The sequence below is a fragment of the Danio aesculapii genome, chromosome 18, assembly GCF_903798145.1.
Source record: "Danio aesculapii chromosome 18, fDanAes4.1, whole genome shotgun sequence".
NCBI classification, from domain to species: Eukaryota; Metazoa; Chordata; class Actinopteri; order Cypriniformes; family Danionidae; genus Danio; species Danio aesculapii.
Window position 1 is genome coordinate 2458054 of NC_079452.1, and position 19170 is coordinate 2477223.

Genomic DNA, 19170 nt, shown 5'->3' on the forward strand with positions numbered 1-19170 from the left:
CATAAGGCAACAATTAAAATTAAAACCTGCTTTATTTCGTTTTACATTTTAACTGCAAATTCTTAAGAACAACGATTTAAAATAATTTTTTGCATGTAGTAGGCGACAACGTTATTATATTTTGTTTCATCAATAGCTTCTTAAATTGTTTAGTTTTTATTTTATTGTATAATGTAGCTTATCCATAATCTGAATCGCTGACAAAATACTAGCTTTAGAATCCTTCGGATAAACAAACAAAAACAGCACACATAGTATGTAACAATTTAATATAATAACATGTCTTAAATTTATGACTACAAACAAAATCCAGAGCATGGGTTTGTATTTCTATCATGCATTTATTTAACAGTCAAAAATATATTCTCATATTGTCATAATTATCATTGTCAATGTCCACACTGCGATGTATGTAAGATTTTATTCCACTCCTAAATCCCACCCCTAAACATACACACACACACACACACACACACACAGAGAGACACACAGACACACACACACATAAGATATTGGGAAAATATGCAATATTGTTGTTGAATATTGCGATAAAGACTTTTTTGCTATAACAAAGAGAAATGAAAAGAAAATCATCTGTGTTATGATCATACCAAAATATTTTAAACACATAAAATATTCAACATACTAAAATTATCTAAAATCCAATTTAAATTTGTCCAGGAAGGTGCCAACGTTTTGACTTTAAAACACAACGAATGACAAAACCTTTGTAGATATTCTGATTTCTGGTTTGGTTTTACTATAGCCATGTAAACACAAAATGCATTTATCTCAAATATTATTTTTATTTGCATTAACATTGTTAATTTTAAAGTTTTTATCAGCATCTTAAAATTAGCATCTTTTAAGCAACGTATTTCCTTGCATGTAAATAAATTTTGAAAAGTTTACAGTCCTTAAATAATTGGTATTGATATACTGACATCTTGTCAACATCCACTTAAATAACATAATTAGGAATTAACATGTAAACATTATTAACATTTTAGGGATGGATCGATATAATTTTAGATTTTTTGACTTGTGTTGTTACTTTTATAATTGTTTATTCATTTATTTGATTTATGAAGACAGGCAAGGAAATATTTTGCTTAAAAGATGCTCTAGTTTTAAGATGCTGGGTGGTTCTATATGAATAAAGAAACAATGTATTTTGTGTATACATGTCTATGGTAAAACCAAACTAGAAATCCGAATATCTATTTATCGAGGGTTTTAGTCATTCATTGGGTTTTAAAGTCAAAATGTTTGCACCTTTCTTGATCGCTTTTTTTATAGCTTGAATTAGATTTAAGAAAGTTTTAGTATAATTAATATTTTATTTGTTTGAAATATTTTAGTATATCATTACCCATATATGATTTTTTTGTAATCTAACAAAAATAGCATATTCTAGGGAAATGTTATTGCAAGAAATATAGTTATTGCATTGTTTAACATCATCACATTTAGCATAATTCCCAATATTGTGCAACCGTAAACGGGGCAGTACACAGGATTGCTAGAAGCAGCAGAATTGACAAAAAAAAAAGTGGTCTCATGAGATAAAGGACGCAGCCGACAACATATAGAGCACAAAAATGAGAGGATGATCACGGGGAGTATTTAAAAAGAGTTTGCAGGATTACAAATACAAGTCAGAATTATTAGCCCCCCCATTGAATTTTCTTTTCTTTTTTAATTATTTCCCAAATTATGTTTAACAGAGCAAGAAAAAAGGGATCACAGTATGTCCGATAATATTTTTTCGTCTGGTGAAAGTCTTATTTGTTTTAATTTGGCTAGAATAAAAGCAGTTTTTATTTTATCAAGGTCAAAATTATTAGTCCCTTTAAGCCAGGGATGTCCACACTCGGTCCTGGAGGGCCGGTGTCTTGCAAAGTTTAGTTCCAAGCCCAATCAGACACAGCTGGCCTAGCTAATCAAGCTCTTACTAGGCTTTCTAGAAACATTCTTGCAGGTGTGTTGAAGCAAGTTGGAGCTAAAATCTGCAGGACACCCAGCCAATCACCTGACTCCAATCCAATAGAAAATACAAATTAAAGCTTAGATTTGATGGACAAGACCAACAGGACCATCAAGATTTTTACACTCTTTTGAAGTCTGAAAAAAATCCCACGTGAGCAATACATGTGACTTTATTCTCCATATGAAAGGCGTCTTTAAGCTGCCCTCACCAAAAAAGCCTTTTATGTAAAGTAATAAATACATTTCAGTAGTTCAGCACTTTCTCTTTGTGTCATTCCTTTATTATTACAAATAACTATTATATTTTTATTTAGCTTATAATATATTTTTTAGTTTGTAGTGTTTGGGATTTTGCCAAAATTTGGTTCAACTCCATGTCAACATCTACTTTATAAATATTATTCCCAAGAAAAAACATGACAATGTGTTCAATACTTATTTCCTCCATTTTGTATTATAATAAATTAGCTGTATTATTACTGCCAGTATTCCTTATTTCTCGACATTCCTTTTTAAATAAAATAAATACATGAGGGTGACATGGTGGCTCAGTGGTTAGCACTGTTGCTACCTGGGTCAGTTGGTGTTTCTGTTTGGAACTTGCATGGTGTGGATTTCCTCCGGGTATTCCGGTTTCCCTCACCGTGCGCTGTGTAAAATGTGCTGGATAAATTGGCGGTTCATTCAGCTGTGGCGACCCCTGATGAATAAAGGGACGAAGCCAAAGGAATATGGATGAATGAATGAATGAATAAATGTGTATGTATCATGGGAATCAAAATTTTTATGTGAGAAAGTGGATTTTTCACAGATCGGTCCTACATGTATTAGAACTAGCAGTTACTTTTTCTTCATTGTGTCTTAACTATATTGATACTTTACTGTCATTTTTGAACATTCATTCATTTTCTTTTCGGCTTAGTCCCTTTATTCATCAGAGGTCGCCACAGCGGAATGAACCGCTAACTTAGCCAGAATATGTCTTACACAGTGGATGCCCTTCCAGCCGTAACCCATCACTATAAAACATACATATACACTCATTCACAGACATTTATGAAAAAGTTAGCTTACCCAATTCACCTATACCACATGTCTTTGGACTTGTGGGGGAAACCGAAGCACCCGGAGGAAACCCACGCGAACAACAACCTTCTTGCTGTGAGGCGATTGTGCTACTCACTGCGCCATAGCATTTTTTTACATTAGTTGCAATTGCAAATTTCTGCTATTTATTTGTTTATTCTGTTTCAAGACCTTAATCAAACTATCTTAACATTCATGTGGCATTGTATGGGCCAAACACTGTAGATTATTGCACATATTAAAACATATATTGTATGCAAAAACAAAATACTCATACCCAAAATATTAATAATCTCTTTAAAAAAATAAATAAAATTTAAATAGTCTGTGATTTTCTAATATTGTGATTTGAGCAATTGTGTGACAGTTGTGTTTGTGAGAGAGAAAGAATCAAAGTAAAAGTTTACTTCCAAGCTTCCAAAACATTTTGTTCATGACTTAAAGATAGAATTTTCACTGTCATGGGTGTTCCGTTTTGCTATAATAATGCTAAATACAATTTGTGTACTTATTTACTGTATTTAACAAAGAATGATTTGTTAATTGGTTAATGATTAGGCTATTAACCCTTTTAATCTCAATGACCGATTACTTTTATTTTTGATCATACAGTTAACAAAAACACATTATTCGAAGCTAAATATTTTACTGGCGGTTAATTCTGCTGTGGCAACCCCAGATTTATAAAGGTATTAGGCCGAATAGAAAATGAATGAATATTTTATTCATTTTATTTACATAATTTTATTTAAGAAAGCAGGGGTGCAGTTCCGAAAACCATCGTTAGCCAACTAAGGTCACAAATCCATCGTTCCAATGAACATTCGCAAACTGCATTGCAAACTTGGTCTGTTTACCTGCAGCATATGGTTGTGTTCTATTCCCAGTTAGCCCCACATGCCCTATTTATTTAATGTTTCAACATTTAAATTTGGAATGATTAAAACAAACATTAAAGTCATCTCTCTTAGATGTAATTTGCTTTCAAACTCTTTTTACAGTTCAGTTTTCAGCATTCTTCATATTGACAGTTGCGTTCCCTTTGTAGTGCACTTTGAAAACATTTATGCCATTTTGAACACAGCCATGGCTCATGACAAAAGCTATAGGTGATCTATTATTTAAAGAGCCCATATTGTACATGAAATAGGGTCATATTTAGGTTGTAAGGGTCTCTAACAACAGTCTAATATGCATGCAAGGTCAAAAAACACTTTGATGGTCTTATAATCTGCATTTATTTTTACCTAATTATCCCAGCGACTCCCATATGAATCGTTCAGCGATTCATTTGTTCCCAAACCCCTCCTCAGCGCGAAGCTAATCTGCGCTGATTGGACCGATGACAGCCTGCTGCGATTGGTCGACACGGACAAGGCTTCAGCGCGAGAGTGAAATGCCCAGCAGCTAATCTACAATATAAAAGTAGTCACAGTGCACACACGCTTCACAGTGGATTTTGGCTGCCAGTGGGTGAATGTAAACACAGACGATCGACTAGAAAATACTGACGACTAACTATTTTATTGAGCAAAAAGTCCAAGAACTGGCGAGGAGGTCACAGTCTTCTTGCTCTTTTCACACACACACACACACACACACAGGGCCTGCGCGTCCATAGAGGACCGGCTGAATAGAGACCCAGCAAACATTGGTCGGACGACGACGTGCTTTCCCCGGCCAAAAGATGTCGCTCCGCGACGGCATCAATTGTGTACTGATGGTCTGAAAGCGACGTGCTTTCCACAGCCAAAATTCGTCGCGACCGCACGGCACCAATGCACAACATGTCCTAAAATGCATTAATATATGCTTGTATACATTTAAACATGTCTATTTATATTGGGGTTGCGTGTATTTACGATTTTATGTACATGTAGTTTAATATATACCATGTCCTGATTAAGTCCACAAATGACGTCCTTTACACGTGCATTTATAGTCCATCATATACCCTTGCTGAAATTGTGAAATATTAAAAAGTATTGCACTTACATCTGGGTATACACTTAATATATGTGTGTCCCAAGTGTGTTCGTGGACAGATTTCAGGCATCTAAACTCATTAAAAACAGATTTATCTTTATGAAATACAGAAATCACTTTTATTTACATCTTGTCAACTGACCAATTACATTCATAAAGTGTCCTGTGCTGTGAAAGGATAGTACAGTAACTATTTTTACTATATAACTTTTTTTGCACCTAACGCTAACAAATCTCGCGATATGACTAACATAATCCCGCGGGATTCTAGGGCGCTGTTTTCAAATTTCATTTTCTTCCGGTTTTGTCCAGAACCACGAGAACATGAGGACGCGGCGAAAAGTTGGACAATGATCACAAGACTCCTACCGTGTAAGTACAGTTTGTATTCGTTTAATAACATTATTGAGTTTTACACGAAGGAACTGAAATAAATGATGCACATTGCCACTAGCGATGTGGAGTTGCTTTGATTAGGCTAAAATTAGCCGTTATGCTAAAAATAAGTCGCGTTTGAGCAATATGTCATGTTATTACAGGAATCTGGCGCAGTTTATCAGGGGTTCCCTACACTGGTCCTCGAAGACAGCTGGTCAACATGTTTTCCAGCATCTCTGCCCATCATCCACCTGCTGTGTGTTCAGTCAGAGCTGAAAATGGCCATTTCAGGTGAGTTTGGAGTGGAATGGTGTATAAATAAAACAATTTAATAATGATAATAATGCACGAATTTGTTAGAAAAGCTAACAAAAAGCTATATAGTATCATTCTATTGTAGATATGTCTCCAGCATTTATTACCATACCAGTATTAATGATTTAGTTTAGCCTACATTATTAGGCTGTCATTAACAATAAGAGCAAAACTTATGAGCATGTATATAAAAAAGTTATTTACTTAATATTTTACACTAACATAAAATGGTAAATATATGCATGTAGGTGTTATTAGCTCATGTGGAGATTTAACAGGTAAAGTCTAACCACTTTTCTTTTAACTGCTCCTGTAAAACAGTTTTTGTACTGTAATTAATTAAACTGCATTAAGGTTCAAATTTGTCTTGCAGGTTGAATAACAGTCAGTCATCTGTCAGACAGAATTCAATACTCTTTCTCCAGGCCAACTGTAAGAATCATATAAGGCTTTGCATTTATTTATTTGCTGTTCATTAAATAATTTCATTATTACCTTTCTCACTGTTGTTTTGTTTGTCTGTAGAATTGTCTCCAGTGCAAATGATCCTTTGTCATCCCACTCCCTGAGGACACTCCAGAGTAGGTGAGAAACTTGTTGAATGCTTAAAAGTGTATTTAGGTGTATAATGTGTATGAGTTCACATTTGCAAACCTAGAGCTAGTTTTTATACGTGTGGTGAGTATTGTGATCTTATTACTGCGTATCCTGATAAACGCTTTAGTAAATAATTGCAACTAGAAACGTTAACGTCATCATAAGCCTGATGTTAGCTATTGCTCTGTTACAGTAATTGTCATTGTGGACTCCAGCAGGTCTACATGTTCTGTTAAGAGACTGGATTCTGAGAGCGAGATCCTGTGAAGTGTTCATCAAAACTGAAAAGAAGAACCGCATCTGTGTAAGTTTGAAATGTGAAAGAATGTGCGTCTGTCTGTCTGGATCGCTCTGACTGTGATTTTGGTGTCACATTTAGGTTCAGCAACTGTCTGGAGTTGGTGGATGTTCTGTCCGAGCCTGATTTAAAAGATTGATAAACAGGTACATAGTTATCTTGCATTGTTTGTGTTTATTTCTGCACAATATTTCAGGAAATTATGTTTTACTACCCCAACAATTAACCCCGTATGTTATATTATTTAAACTATAGATTTCATTTGTTATTCATCATTGTACGTCTCCCTATAGACATGCCTAATGTTCAGATGTTTTAAAATGTTTGTACAGACTCAGGCTGTCAAGCAGACTAAAAATATTAAATTATAATTTTAGTCTAAGCCATGAATGACAGTCTTTGCTTGTCACAAAACTGTGGATGTGTGGATATGGGCAGTTGTAAAATGATGAGTAGTAGGGAACTGCTCGGCGCATTGCTGTTCATTCACAAAACATGACAGTAATTCTTGATATATTGTACGTTTTTAGTTGTAGGATAATACAAAATCATATTCTCCTCCCTCAGATGCTGTGAAGTGAGTCCAGATGCTACAGACACAGAAAAAGATGCCGCAATGGAGGAACACAGCAAGCACCTTCCAGGAAGAGCTGAAGAATATTAGAAATAAAGACTCTAAAATAACATTTCACTTGTGTTGTCCATATTTCTGTGTTGTTGCTTTGTTTATTCTTATTAGATGTGTCTGTTTAACAGTGATGTACATCTGTTACTATATGCACAATAAATAATTTGCTTAATCGTAACACTATTGCATCCTTACATAATGTATTAATTATGATTTACACGTGATTACAATGCTATAAAGACGTTCAGGTATAACTGGTCTGAAATTGGACCTGATTGCATTTCACAGCTTTAAATAATAAGTTAGATTGTTTTATATGTATAATTAGGCTATTAAAACACTTATTATAAAGAAATAAAACGTTTTAAAAACAACCAGAAAACGTCCAGAACATGACATATTTCGACGTGCAGGGACCGTGTAGAAAAGACGTGCGATTCACGGCCAGAAGACGTAAAAGACGTCGGTTGGATTTTCATTTTGGCACTACTTTTCAACCAGGACGCAACGTGGCGGAGCGACGTCTTTTCAACTGTAATCGGACGTCCAAATGTTTGCTGGGGAGGGCGCGGCGCTCAGTTATATCCGCGAATACCCGTGCGTTACACACACGAGGAGACACAGACACACACGCACACACACACACAGCACACAGGGCCGGCGCGTCCATAGAGGAGCGGCGCTCAGTTATATCCGCGAATACCCGTGCGTTACACACGAGGAGACACAGACACACACACACACACACAGGGCCGGCGCGTCCATAGAGGAGCGGCGCTCATTTATATCCGCGAATACCCGTGCGTTACACACACGAGGAGACACAGACACACACACACACACACAGGGCCAGCGCGTCCATAGAGGAGCGGTGCTCAGTTATATCCGCGAATACCCGTGCGTTACACACACGAGGAGACACACACACACACAGCACACAGGGCCGGCGCGTCCATAGAGGAGCGGCGCTCAGTTATATCCGCGAATACCCGTGCGTTACACACGAGGAGACACAGACACACACACACACACACACAGGGCCGGCGCGTCCATAGAGGAGCGGCGCTCATTTATATCCGCGAATACCCGTGCGTTACACACACGAGGAGACACAGACACACACACACACACAGGGCCGGCGCGTCTATAGAGGAGCGGCGCTCAGTTATATCCGCGAATACCCGTGCGTTACACACACGAGGAGACACAGACACACACACACACACAGGGCCGGCGCATCCATAGAGGAGCGGAGCTCAGTTATATCCGCGAATACCCGTGCGTTACACACACGAGGAGACACAGACACACACACACACACACACTCAGGGCCGGCGCGTCCATCGAGGAGCGGCGCTCATTATATCCGCGAATACCCGTGCGTTACACACACGAGGAGACAATAATATTGAGCTGAAATATTTTGAAACTTGACCGTTGCATGTGTGTAAACAGCTGACGATCCGTAATCAAAGCGGCACGTGTCGCGTTTTCAACGTGGCTTTGTAAAGCCACATTTACGGAGCATTCAGTAAATCCTTATCATAGTCCACCCACATAGTTGAGCAGTGGATGGGCACAAACAAAAATATAATTCTTATATTTTTCTTGGGAAATATATTTTTTGAAACGAATTTCGTTTAGCATAATTAATTACTAATACAGATTAGGATAAAATCTGAATTTTAATGTAAAACGTGGTCAGTTATTTACAAAATAAACAAGAATAACGAATAATGTTTGAGGTGAAGTGCTTCAAAACAAGTCCGCTGTATGCCTCAGGGCCAAAACACAAACTGGTTTGTTAAATAAAAAAAATAATATAGCCTAAATAAAACTAAACTATTCAGTTTCAGAGAACAGGAAAATATCAGGAAAGTGCTGAAATGCTGGTTACTTTACAAGAGTGGTTTTACAGATTTCAGAGGAAATATCTAAATATTAGAGGGAACTTAAGCCTGAGATTGTGTCTGTCATACAGTGCGTTTTTTACAGAAGCTTTAAAGAGCGCGTGTGGTGACCGCAAAGATGTTCAGCTCAAACGAGACGCGTTTAAAGTAGTTTTGTTTTTTTACATATAGATTTTCATTGCTTTAAATTATTTTAATGTTTTTATACTTATAAATTGTATATAAAACGAAAGCTTAGCTTATTGTTCGCAGTGATCGTTATAATAGGATCATGTGCATTGCATAGGATTAATCAGGATTTACATTCTTTGGTCGCAGCACTGTTTTTTTTTTTTATTGCATTTAGTCATTAAACAATGATATTTTGAAAAAAAATAATTGTCATTTAAAAACAAGCTTGCAGTTCTTACCTATGGTTGTAATATTTCAAGCTTGTTCTTAGACTCTCTGGGTCACTAATACTGAGTATTTCTGGAAAATCCGGGATGGATTTCTAGTAATTGGTGGCACTGTGGACGAATGCCTTTCCGATAGTTTTACACCACCTAAAAATTCATTCATTTATTTATTTATTTATTGGCCCTGCTAATCCAGCGAGAATATTTTTTTGTATGGTTGCAGCCGAATTTTAGTTTCTGTGATAGGCATATTGTATCGTTCTCAATTAATTCAATAAATGTTGTTCTTTAAACAGCTTAAGCATTGTGATTTAAACCTGTATTTTGACCCTAATGGTACATTTTGTTATTATGCACATCTGAAATAAAATGCATTTTTTACTCTAATGAAAAATACATGTTGAAATGGAACACAAATAGACAAATGTATTTAATATTCTACAGTTTTACTTTTGGAGTAAATGGTTTCGACTATTTTAGCCTATAATTTAAATGTTCTCTCTGTGTGTTTAAGTGTACTGCGTGTATAGAAGGTTTGAATGAATTTATGCTCCTAATAAATATTTACAGCTGTATATTTGTATAAATAAAAAATGATGACAGATTGTGGTGTGTTTTGTTATATATACAGAATAAATCATGTATTCTTGTAAAAAATTATGATTATGTAATATTGTTTAATGTTGAAAAGGTTGTTTAAGCATTCATTTCAACATTAAATCATTTAGATAGATTTGATATTGAATAGTTGTGGATTCTGTGTTGTTCCAGTCGACTTAAAGTCAACATCGTTTCAACATCAGGTAGACAAACCAATTAGGTCGATTATATGTTGAAAATGTGTGGATTCTGCATTGTTCCAGTCGACTGTAAATTAACATCATTTCAACGTTAGGTAGACAAACCAATTAGGTCGATTATATGTTGAAAATGTGTGGATTCTATAACGTTGTTTCGATTGACTGAAAATCAACATCGGGTAAGTAACCAATTGCGTCGATTTCAGGTTTGAATATCAGGTCATGCCCTATGGCCTAGTAAACAGTCCTTCCATCTTCCAGAATTTCATGAATAAAATCTTTAAAGACTTCCTTCATTGTTTCATAATAGTGAATATCGATGACATTTTAATCCATTCCCGTAACCAAAGAGAACATCAGTCTCATGTTCAAGTCCTTCAACGTTTCCATGAAAATCAACTCTTCCTTATAGCCGAAAAGTGAATTCCATAAAACAACCATCTCCTTCCTCAGATACGTGATCACCACCGAGGGGGTCAGTATGGAACAAGGCAAAGTTGACTCCGTCTTTCAGTGGAAAACGCAGAAGACCCTCAAATAATTACAACGATTTCTGGGCTTTGCCAACTTCTATAGACGGTTCATTAAAAACTACAGCATCCTCTCTGCTCCCCTGACTTCCCTTCTGAAAGGCAGATGGCGTATCCTTACCTGGACCCCTGAAGTGCATCACGCCTTTGACAAACTGAAGACCCATCCTCTGTCATCTGGACCCTTCTCTGCCTTTCACGGTTTAAGTAAATGCAGCTGATGCCAGAGTAGGCGCTGTACTCTCCCAATGGTCTGGTGAACTCACCAGACTTCTTCATCAGTGTGCATACTACTCCAGGAAATTAACACCTGCGGAGCAGAATTATGGAATCGGGAACCGCGAGCTGTTAGCTATTAAACTTGCTCTTGAAGAATGGCGACATTGGCTTGAAGGGGCTTTATTTCCCTTCACAGTTATCACTGACCAAAAAAATCTCCAATAACTTTGAGATGCAAAACGCCTCAATGCCCGTCAAGCTCGCTGGTCCTTATTATTTGCACGGTTCAACTTTAATATCACCTATCAGCCTGGACACAAGAATGTGAAAGCAGACGCTCTTTCTTGGATGTACTCACCTGATCCTGCCCATGATTCTCCTGAACATGGTCTACCACCTTTTGTCTTCCTCGCGTCAATTATGTGGCAACTGGATGAAGAAACCTGCATAGCCACAATAGAGGAGCCAGCGCCCGCTAAACTCCCTCAGGGCCTATGTGCCTTGGATAGTGCACACACTTCCCTCGGCTCAGACAAAAATATTGCCCTATGTTAATAGTGTCTAGAAGCTGCATCGACTTCTCTGGGGTCAGAGGCATTTGGCATGTGGAAATGTGTACTGTGGTCAGAAGAATCACCATTTGAGGTATTTTAGGAAGAAATGGATGCTGTGTGCTCTGGGCCAACGAATAAAAAGATAATCTAGACTGTTACGAACAACAAGTTCAAAAGTCAGGGTCTGTCATGGTATGGGGTTGTGTCAGTGTCATTACACCACTCTCCTGCTTCCTCACTTTGATTTACTGACTTGTTTTGAATAAAACCCATAAAAGAGAACCATCCTTCCCTTCCTTGTCAACCAGCGTGACAGGATACCGGCCCAATAGAAAATGCACAGTCATGGAAGCTAGCGCTGTGCTAACCGGAAGCGCTTCGGACCCATTCGCTGGTATGGTCCATACCATGTGTCAAACGATGCCTTCCGCTCCCTTGAGCGCCACTTTCAATCTGGTGGTTATCACGAGCACGCCACTTACTCATCCCATTAGCTACTCGGGTGAACCGAGCACCTGCAATGGTTTTCTCCTTCAATGCTTACTGTATGTGGAGGCTAATGCTCACCAATTCTCTAACAACAAGTTCAAAAGCCAGGGTTTGTCATAGTATGGTGTTGTATCAGTGCCCTTGTGTAGCTGGCACTTCTGTGATGGCACCAGTAATGCTGAAAAGTACATAAAGATTTTATGCTGCCTTCTTTTCCGGTGATGTCCATGCATATTTCAACAAGACAATGCATAACCACATTCTGTACACATTACAAAGTCCTGTCTGCGGAGACAAAAAATGAAACAAAAATAAACTACATACATCTAACAAAAAAACAACAACACAATAAACATGACAATTTAACGTTTTGAATGCTTATGATCATACTAATGTGATTAGTCTTGACTGGTCTTTGGAGTGTGTGGTATGATCAGAATGTTAAATGCATTATGTTGAACAGTTGCCGAATTAAAATCTGCTTTCCTGCGATGGCTCGCATTGACTCAGAGAAATAAATCACAGTTTATCAGTGCTTTCAAACAAAAACCATTTTATGTTTCAGACATTTAAATACACATAAGTGCTAGCGTAACTTATAATTTATTTGTTGTTTTTTAAACACATTGATAGTAAAACTTAGTTCTTTTAATATAAATTGAATAAGTGTTTTTACTAATAACTTATTAACTGTTATAAAATTAGTTGACTAATTTATTTTAATAATAATTATTATAATTGAATAATAATAAATGTGAATAATAAATGTTTTATAATGATTGGGAAGTAGTGGAATACAAACTGGCAAACACTATGTTGTTATTTCCAGAGAGCAATAGCACCACCTGCTCTCTCTCTCTCTCTCTCTCTCTCTCTCTCTCTCTCTCTCTCTCTCTCTCTCTCTCTCTCTCTCTCTCTCTCTCTCTCTTTCTCTCTCTCTCTCTCTCTCTCTCTCTCTCTTTCTCTCTCTCTCTCTTAAAAAAAAAGTCCCACACACAATCTTTATTGATAAATCAGTGAGCTGAGTGAAAAGAGACACACACAGATAAAGGATAAAGACAGAGGGATGTGGGCAATTCTACTTTTTTGTTTGTTCCTGTCTTGTAACTACATCTGTGTAACTTTGATGGTCAGTTCAGGTACCTGCCAGCAACAGGGACACTTCACATTAAATGGGATGCACCAGGATGGAGACTTTGTCATTGGTGGTATTTTTGAGATTCAGAGCTATGTGAAAGTATACCCTCAGATAAGCTTCAGAACGCAGCCAAAACTACCAAACTGTGACCTGTGAGTCTGGGCCACAGCTACAGAATAATTATTCATTTGGAATTATTACTGCTTTATTTTTCCAACTACATATAGATTGTAACATTCTCTAGTATTCTTATGTGTTACAGAACTAAAATCATTATTGACATATAATATTTTTACTGTAATTTTGTGGCTAATGATAATAAATGAAATTTGAATTTTCTTCTCCAGCTTTTATATGACAAGCTTCCAGCAAGCACTAACAATGGTTTTTGCCATCAGTGAGATTAATAACAATCCTAACTTGCTGCCTAACATCACACTTGGTTACCAGATCTATGACAACTGTTTAAGGCTTGGAGTGGCATTTCGGGCAGCTACAGCTCTAATAAGTGGAACAGAGGAGGCCATCTCTGACCTCAACTGTAAAGGCCCACCACCAGTTATTGGAGTCATAGGTGATCCAGGATCTACACATTCTATTGCAATTTCCAGTGTTCTGGGGCTTTTTCGGCTGCCCATGGTATGGGCCTTCAAAAAAAAAAAATTTTTTTTAACAGCAGATTTAGAGCTGAATACATATATGTCTTATTTGTCTGAATACATATTTTGTCTCATCTGTCACATTAAAGTTTCTTTCATCTGTTCTGCCCTATATATTTTCTAATTAGATTAGCTACTACGCCACTTGCTCTTGTTTAAGTGACAAGAAAAAGTACCCCTCTTTCTTCAGAACAATCCCAAGTGATACCTTCCAGGTACGGGCTATGGTTCAGACCATGAGGCATTTTGGATGGACCTGGGTTGGTCTGATCTACAGTAATAATGACTATGGTATCAACGCTGCTCAGTCCTTTCATAAAGAAATGCAGTTGTTTGGACATTGTGTTGCTTTTTCTGAAATCCTGCCCCAAGATAACAACCCCAGGGTTATTGATCACATTGTGGGAGTAATTCAGGCCTCTACATCTAGAGTAGTAGTTGTTTTTTCTGCTTCATCCTTATTGATTCCTTTGATGAATAAGGTAGTGTTGCAGAATTTGACAGACAGGCAATGGATAGCAAGTGAAGCCTGGGTCACCTCAACTGTGTTTCGCACACCTTATTTCCAGCCCTTTCTGAAGGGAACGTTGGGCATTGCTATTAGGCGTGGAGAAATCCAGGGCCTTCATAGTTTTCTGTTACGCCTTCATCCCAACAGTGACCAAAGAAATAATATAGTGAGGATATTCTGGGAGACCATGTTCGGGTGCAGTTTTGAAACATTGGATAAAGAGACATTTGGGGAGCAAATGAAAAAGGTGTGTACAGGACAGGAGGATCTGAGCACCACAAACACACCTTACACTGATGTTTCAGGATTGAGGGCACCTTATAATGTGTATAAAGCAGTTTATGCCCTGGCACATGCACTTCATGACATGATGCAGTGTAAAGAGAAGAGAGGACCATTCAGTGGAAACAGCTGTGCTGACATAACAGATCTAAAACCCTGGCAGGTAAGACCCAAAGGTAAAGTGCAGGGTAATGGAATATGGACAAACACAATATGTTTTATATATATATATATATATATATATATATATATATATATATATATATATATATATATATATATATATATATATATATATATATTATTAGCCCCCCTTTGATTTTTTTTTTCTTTTTGAAATATTTTCCAAATGTTTAACAGAGTAAGGAAATTTTCACAGTATGTCTGATAAATTTTTTTCTTTTTGAGAAAGTCTTATTTGTTCTGTTTCGGCTAGAATAAAAGCAGCTTTTCATTTTTTAAAAACATTTTAAGGTTAAAATTATTAATGTTAAAAATATCTAGTCAAATATTATTTACTGTCATCATGGCAAATATAAAATAAATCAGTTATTAGAAATGAGTTAATAAAACTATTTTGTTTAGAAATCTGTTGAAAAAAATCTCTTCGTTAAACAGAAATTGGGGGAAAAAATAAAGAGGAAGGTTAATAATTCAGGGGGGCTATTAACTTTAACTGCATATATATATATATATATATATATATATATATATATATATATATATATATATATATATATATATATATGTGTGTGTGTGTGTGTGTGTGTGTGTGTGTGTGTGTGTGTTCATAACATTTGTCCTGTCTACAATCTGTACAGCTGGTTTCCTACCTAAAAAAAGTGAATTTCACCACAGGCTTTGGGGATCCTGTGTCATTTGATAATAATGGAGATGCTCTAGCCATCTATGATGTTCTGAACTGGCAGCCGAACTCTGAAGGATCAATTAAACTTCACAATATTGGTGTAGTAAATGATGGAGTGACAACAGGAATGGTGCTCAAACTGAACAATGATGAAATTTACTGGAACTTTGAGGCACAAAAAGTAAATTTGAATGTATTTATTTATTTTTTTGCAGACATAAAGTCTAAATACTAGCCAAAGCTTTTTAGAAATTAGAAACAATTAGAAAAGCCAAGCTTGTCATAATGTGAAAGAGATGACAGAGGCATGACTGATAATGGATGATGTCACTTTCAGCCCCCACGGTCTGTATGCAGTGAGAGCTGTCCCCCAGGCACCAGAAGAGCCACGAGGAAGGGCTTTCCTGTCTGCTGCTTTGACTGCCTGACATGTGGAGATGGTGAAATTTCTAACACAACAGGTGAGAATATTATTGTATACAAAACTTTATTATACTTTGAAAGAGAGGTGAAGAGGACATGACTATCAATTTTGTTCCAACAGATGCTATTAAGTGCACAGTTTGTCCAGATGAATTTTGGTCCAATTTAAATAAGGATCTGTGTGTTCCTAAAGAAATAGAGTTTCTATCATATGAAGATCCTCTGGGCATCTCTCTGACCACTGCTTCCCTGCTAGGAACCTGCTTCTGTGCTCTTGTGATGATTATCTTTACTTTTCACCGTAACACTCCTATAGTACGTGCCAACAATTCAGAGCTCAGCTTCGTGCTGCTTTTGTCACTCAAACTGTGTTTCCTGTGTGTGCTGCTGTTCATTGGTCAGCCACAGTTGTGGACGTGTCAATTAAGACATGCTGTGTTTGGCATAAGCTTTGTCCTGTGCATCTCCAGCATTCTGGTCAAGACTATGGTGGTAATAGCTGTGTTTAACTCCTCTCGGCCTGAGGGCAAAGGAGCAATGCAATGGTTTGGAGCAGCTCAACAAAGATGTACAGTTCTGGTCCTCACAGTCCTCCAAGTTGTAATATGTGTAGTCTGGCTATCGACTTCTTCTCCAACACCCCATAAAAACAACCAGTATGTCCGCTCTAAAATAGTCTATGAATGCGCCATTGGCTCAGTGGCTGGGTTTTCTTTGCTGCTGGGATATATAGGATTGTTGGCAGCAATAAGCTTCCTATTAGCCTTCCTGGCAAGAAATCTTCCAGATAATTTTAATGAAGCAAAGTTCATCACTTTTAGCATGTTGATTTTCTGTGCTGTGTGGATTGCATTTGTTCCAGCATATGTGAGCTCTCCAGGAAAATATGCAGTGGCAGTGGAGATATTTGCTATCTTAGCTTCTAGTTTTGGAGTACTGGTGGCCATATTTGCCCCAAAATGTTACATAATTATTTTACATCCAGAAAGAAACACTAAAAAAGCCATCATGGGAAGAGAAACAAAAAATAGTTAATCTTACATTTTCATGGTCAACCATTTACTCTCTCACTCTCTCACAGGAAAAAAGAGAACATTCTACAAACAGTTTAATAACAAAGAATAAACCAGATCAATACATACACACACACACACACACACACACACACACACACACACATATACATATATATATATATATATATATATATATATATATATATATATATATATATATATATATATATATATATATATATATCAGGGCTCAACAATAAGGACTGCCCGATGGCCTGAGGCGTGCGTGCGAGATGCCTGGGACAGTATAGAGGATGGTTACTGGCCCGATCGGGCCAGTGCTGACTTGTTACTAAAGTTTTTTCGTGCAAATACAGAGTGTTTTCATACCCAGACGTTTGTTTCGGAACCGGTCTCGTTTTCCCAGTAAGCGTGGTTTGTCTGACATATGTGAATCCCCCAATCGTTTGGGATCTGCGCCAAATCACTCAGTCCGAGATCGCCTGAATAAGAATGTGTAAATGTGCGTTTCATGTCTAATACAAAAGTGAAAGCATGCTGAAATATTATCTAGTGCTGTTTATCCCTTGGGAAAATTGACCGAAGTTACCATCTGATAATTTTTCCGTATTTTTATCTTATAATATTTTGTATTAGGCCCATTGTTTGGTTCATTTCTGCACCATCACCTCGAAAGAAAGATCAGCATTGATCTGCTTCATGGTCTGACTGCAGTCCCAGTGTTGTGATGAAAAATGCGCCCCTGCGGTAAAATGCAGGCACCCCCTTTTTAGACTTTCATTAACATTCTTAGTGTACATTTTAATAAAAGTCAAAGGCCATAATTGATTAAAACGTAGGCTAATAGGATTATAATTTTAATGGATCAAGCAAGAACAAATGAAATGCATTTTAAAACTAGGTTTACAAATAAATGAAAAATAAAAATATTGTCTGTAGTACAGACTGATGTAAAATGAGCCTGTTTCTAAAATTAGGCATTTTGATGGGTTTTAAACAAACATTAAACATTAAAATATTAAATTTAAAACATTAAATTGTTGTAGTTTTCAACTAAACCACACATTAAACAATTAACTTTAATTAATTTAATCAGCATTGTATTTAAATTGAATCTATTTATTTATTTAAATATATATCTTATAGATTTATTTATATATAAGATAAAGGTTCCATTCATGAAACTCACCTCAGTCACTGTCATTATTTGTCATAACTTTATTATTAATAAAAAAAAAGTTATGCACATTTCAGAGGGGGTGCAATTTACAGCAGGGGGGAACACTGCTTCATCTGTTATTTCTCTCTATAGTGTGAGCCTATTATGCATAATTCTAGCCAACGTTAGTAGATTGATTAATTCAATCGATAGATTTTTACACTTGACAACTGAAATGAGGGTATGTATGAGAACATCTGACCTCTCTGATTTATATGTCTGTGGGTGTCAAAATTAAAGTGCACATTTTAGCTTATAATATACACTGTAAAAAAATCAGTTATTTTCCGTTTTTTTTTATAAAGGCACTTAAGACATTTACCGTAAAATAACGGACATTAAATTACAGATATTTCCTTGAATTTAAATTTCTGGTAAATTTCTGTAATTTACCGTCTGTTATGTAACTTTTTTTCCGGCATCCCAGCTGCTGAAAAAAAAATGGAAAATAACACATATACATATATATATATATATGCTGATTAAAAAGTGTATGTATACAATTATACTTTTGACACAGTATTTAAAATGTGTGGCTAAAGAAATAGCTATTAACTTCTTTTTTTGGTGGGGCCAGTGAAAATTTTTGCAGGGCAAGTATAAATCTGAACCACAGGCCAGTAGAAAAAATCCTTAGCGTTGAACCCTGTGTGTATATATATATATATATATATATATATATATATATATATATATAATTTTTTCCTTTTTACATGCTTGACTTTTGATTGACACACAGACACACATGCATTATCACGGTTTCCAAAGAGATTTGGAAGGTTTTTCATTTTGGATAACGAATGAAGTTGATATTGATATTTTTGGTTATATTATTGTTGTTGTTGGTAATACAAGG

General features: G+C 36.5%; 1 protein-coding gene and 1 long non-coding RNA gene across 3 annotated transcripts; both read left to right on the forward strand.

Moving 5' to 3' along the window:
- Positions 1-6076: 6076 nt before the first annotated feature.
- On the forward strand, positions 6077-7335 carry LOC130245898 (uncharacterized). 2 transcript variants are annotated; one of them, XR_008839369.1, is made up of 5 exons: positions 6077-6186; positions 6280-6339; positions 6545-6655; positions 6731-6795; positions 7217-7335. It is a non-coding gene; the product is annotated as an uncharacterized LOC130245898 (long non-coding RNA). The 2 variants fall into 2 exon arrangements; XR_008839370.1 differs by having other exon boundaries at positions 6567-6655.
- A 5908-nt stretch (positions 7336-13243) lies between these two features.
- On the forward strand, positions 13244-17093 carry LOC130245708 (extracellular calcium-sensing receptor-like). Its single transcript, XM_056478463.1, has 6 exons — positions 13244-13467; positions 13663-13954; positions 14103-14930; positions 15589-15816; positions 15973-16096; positions 16180-17093. Exons 1-6 carry the CDS (start codon positions 13244-13246, stop codon positions 17091-17093), a joined length of 2610 nt encoding a protein of 869 aa, XP_056334438.1.
- The last annotated feature ends 2077 nt before the right edge of the window (positions 17094-19170 follow it).

Excerpts from the sequence above, each read along its gene's own strand:
- LOC130245708 (XM_056478463.1), top strand. The coding sequence starts at position 13,244 with ATGTGGGCAATTCTACTTTTTTGTTTGTTCCTGTCTTGTAACTACATC. Across the intron at positions 13,468-13,662 it reads AAACTACCAAACTGTGACCT|CTTTTATATGACAAGCTTCC; the intron begins GTGAGTCTGGGC and ends TTTCTTCTCCAG. Across the intron at positions 15,817-15,972 it reads GGAACTTTGAGGCACAAAAA|CCCCCACGGTCTGTATGCAG; the intron begins GTAAATTTGAAT and ends TGTCACTTTCAG.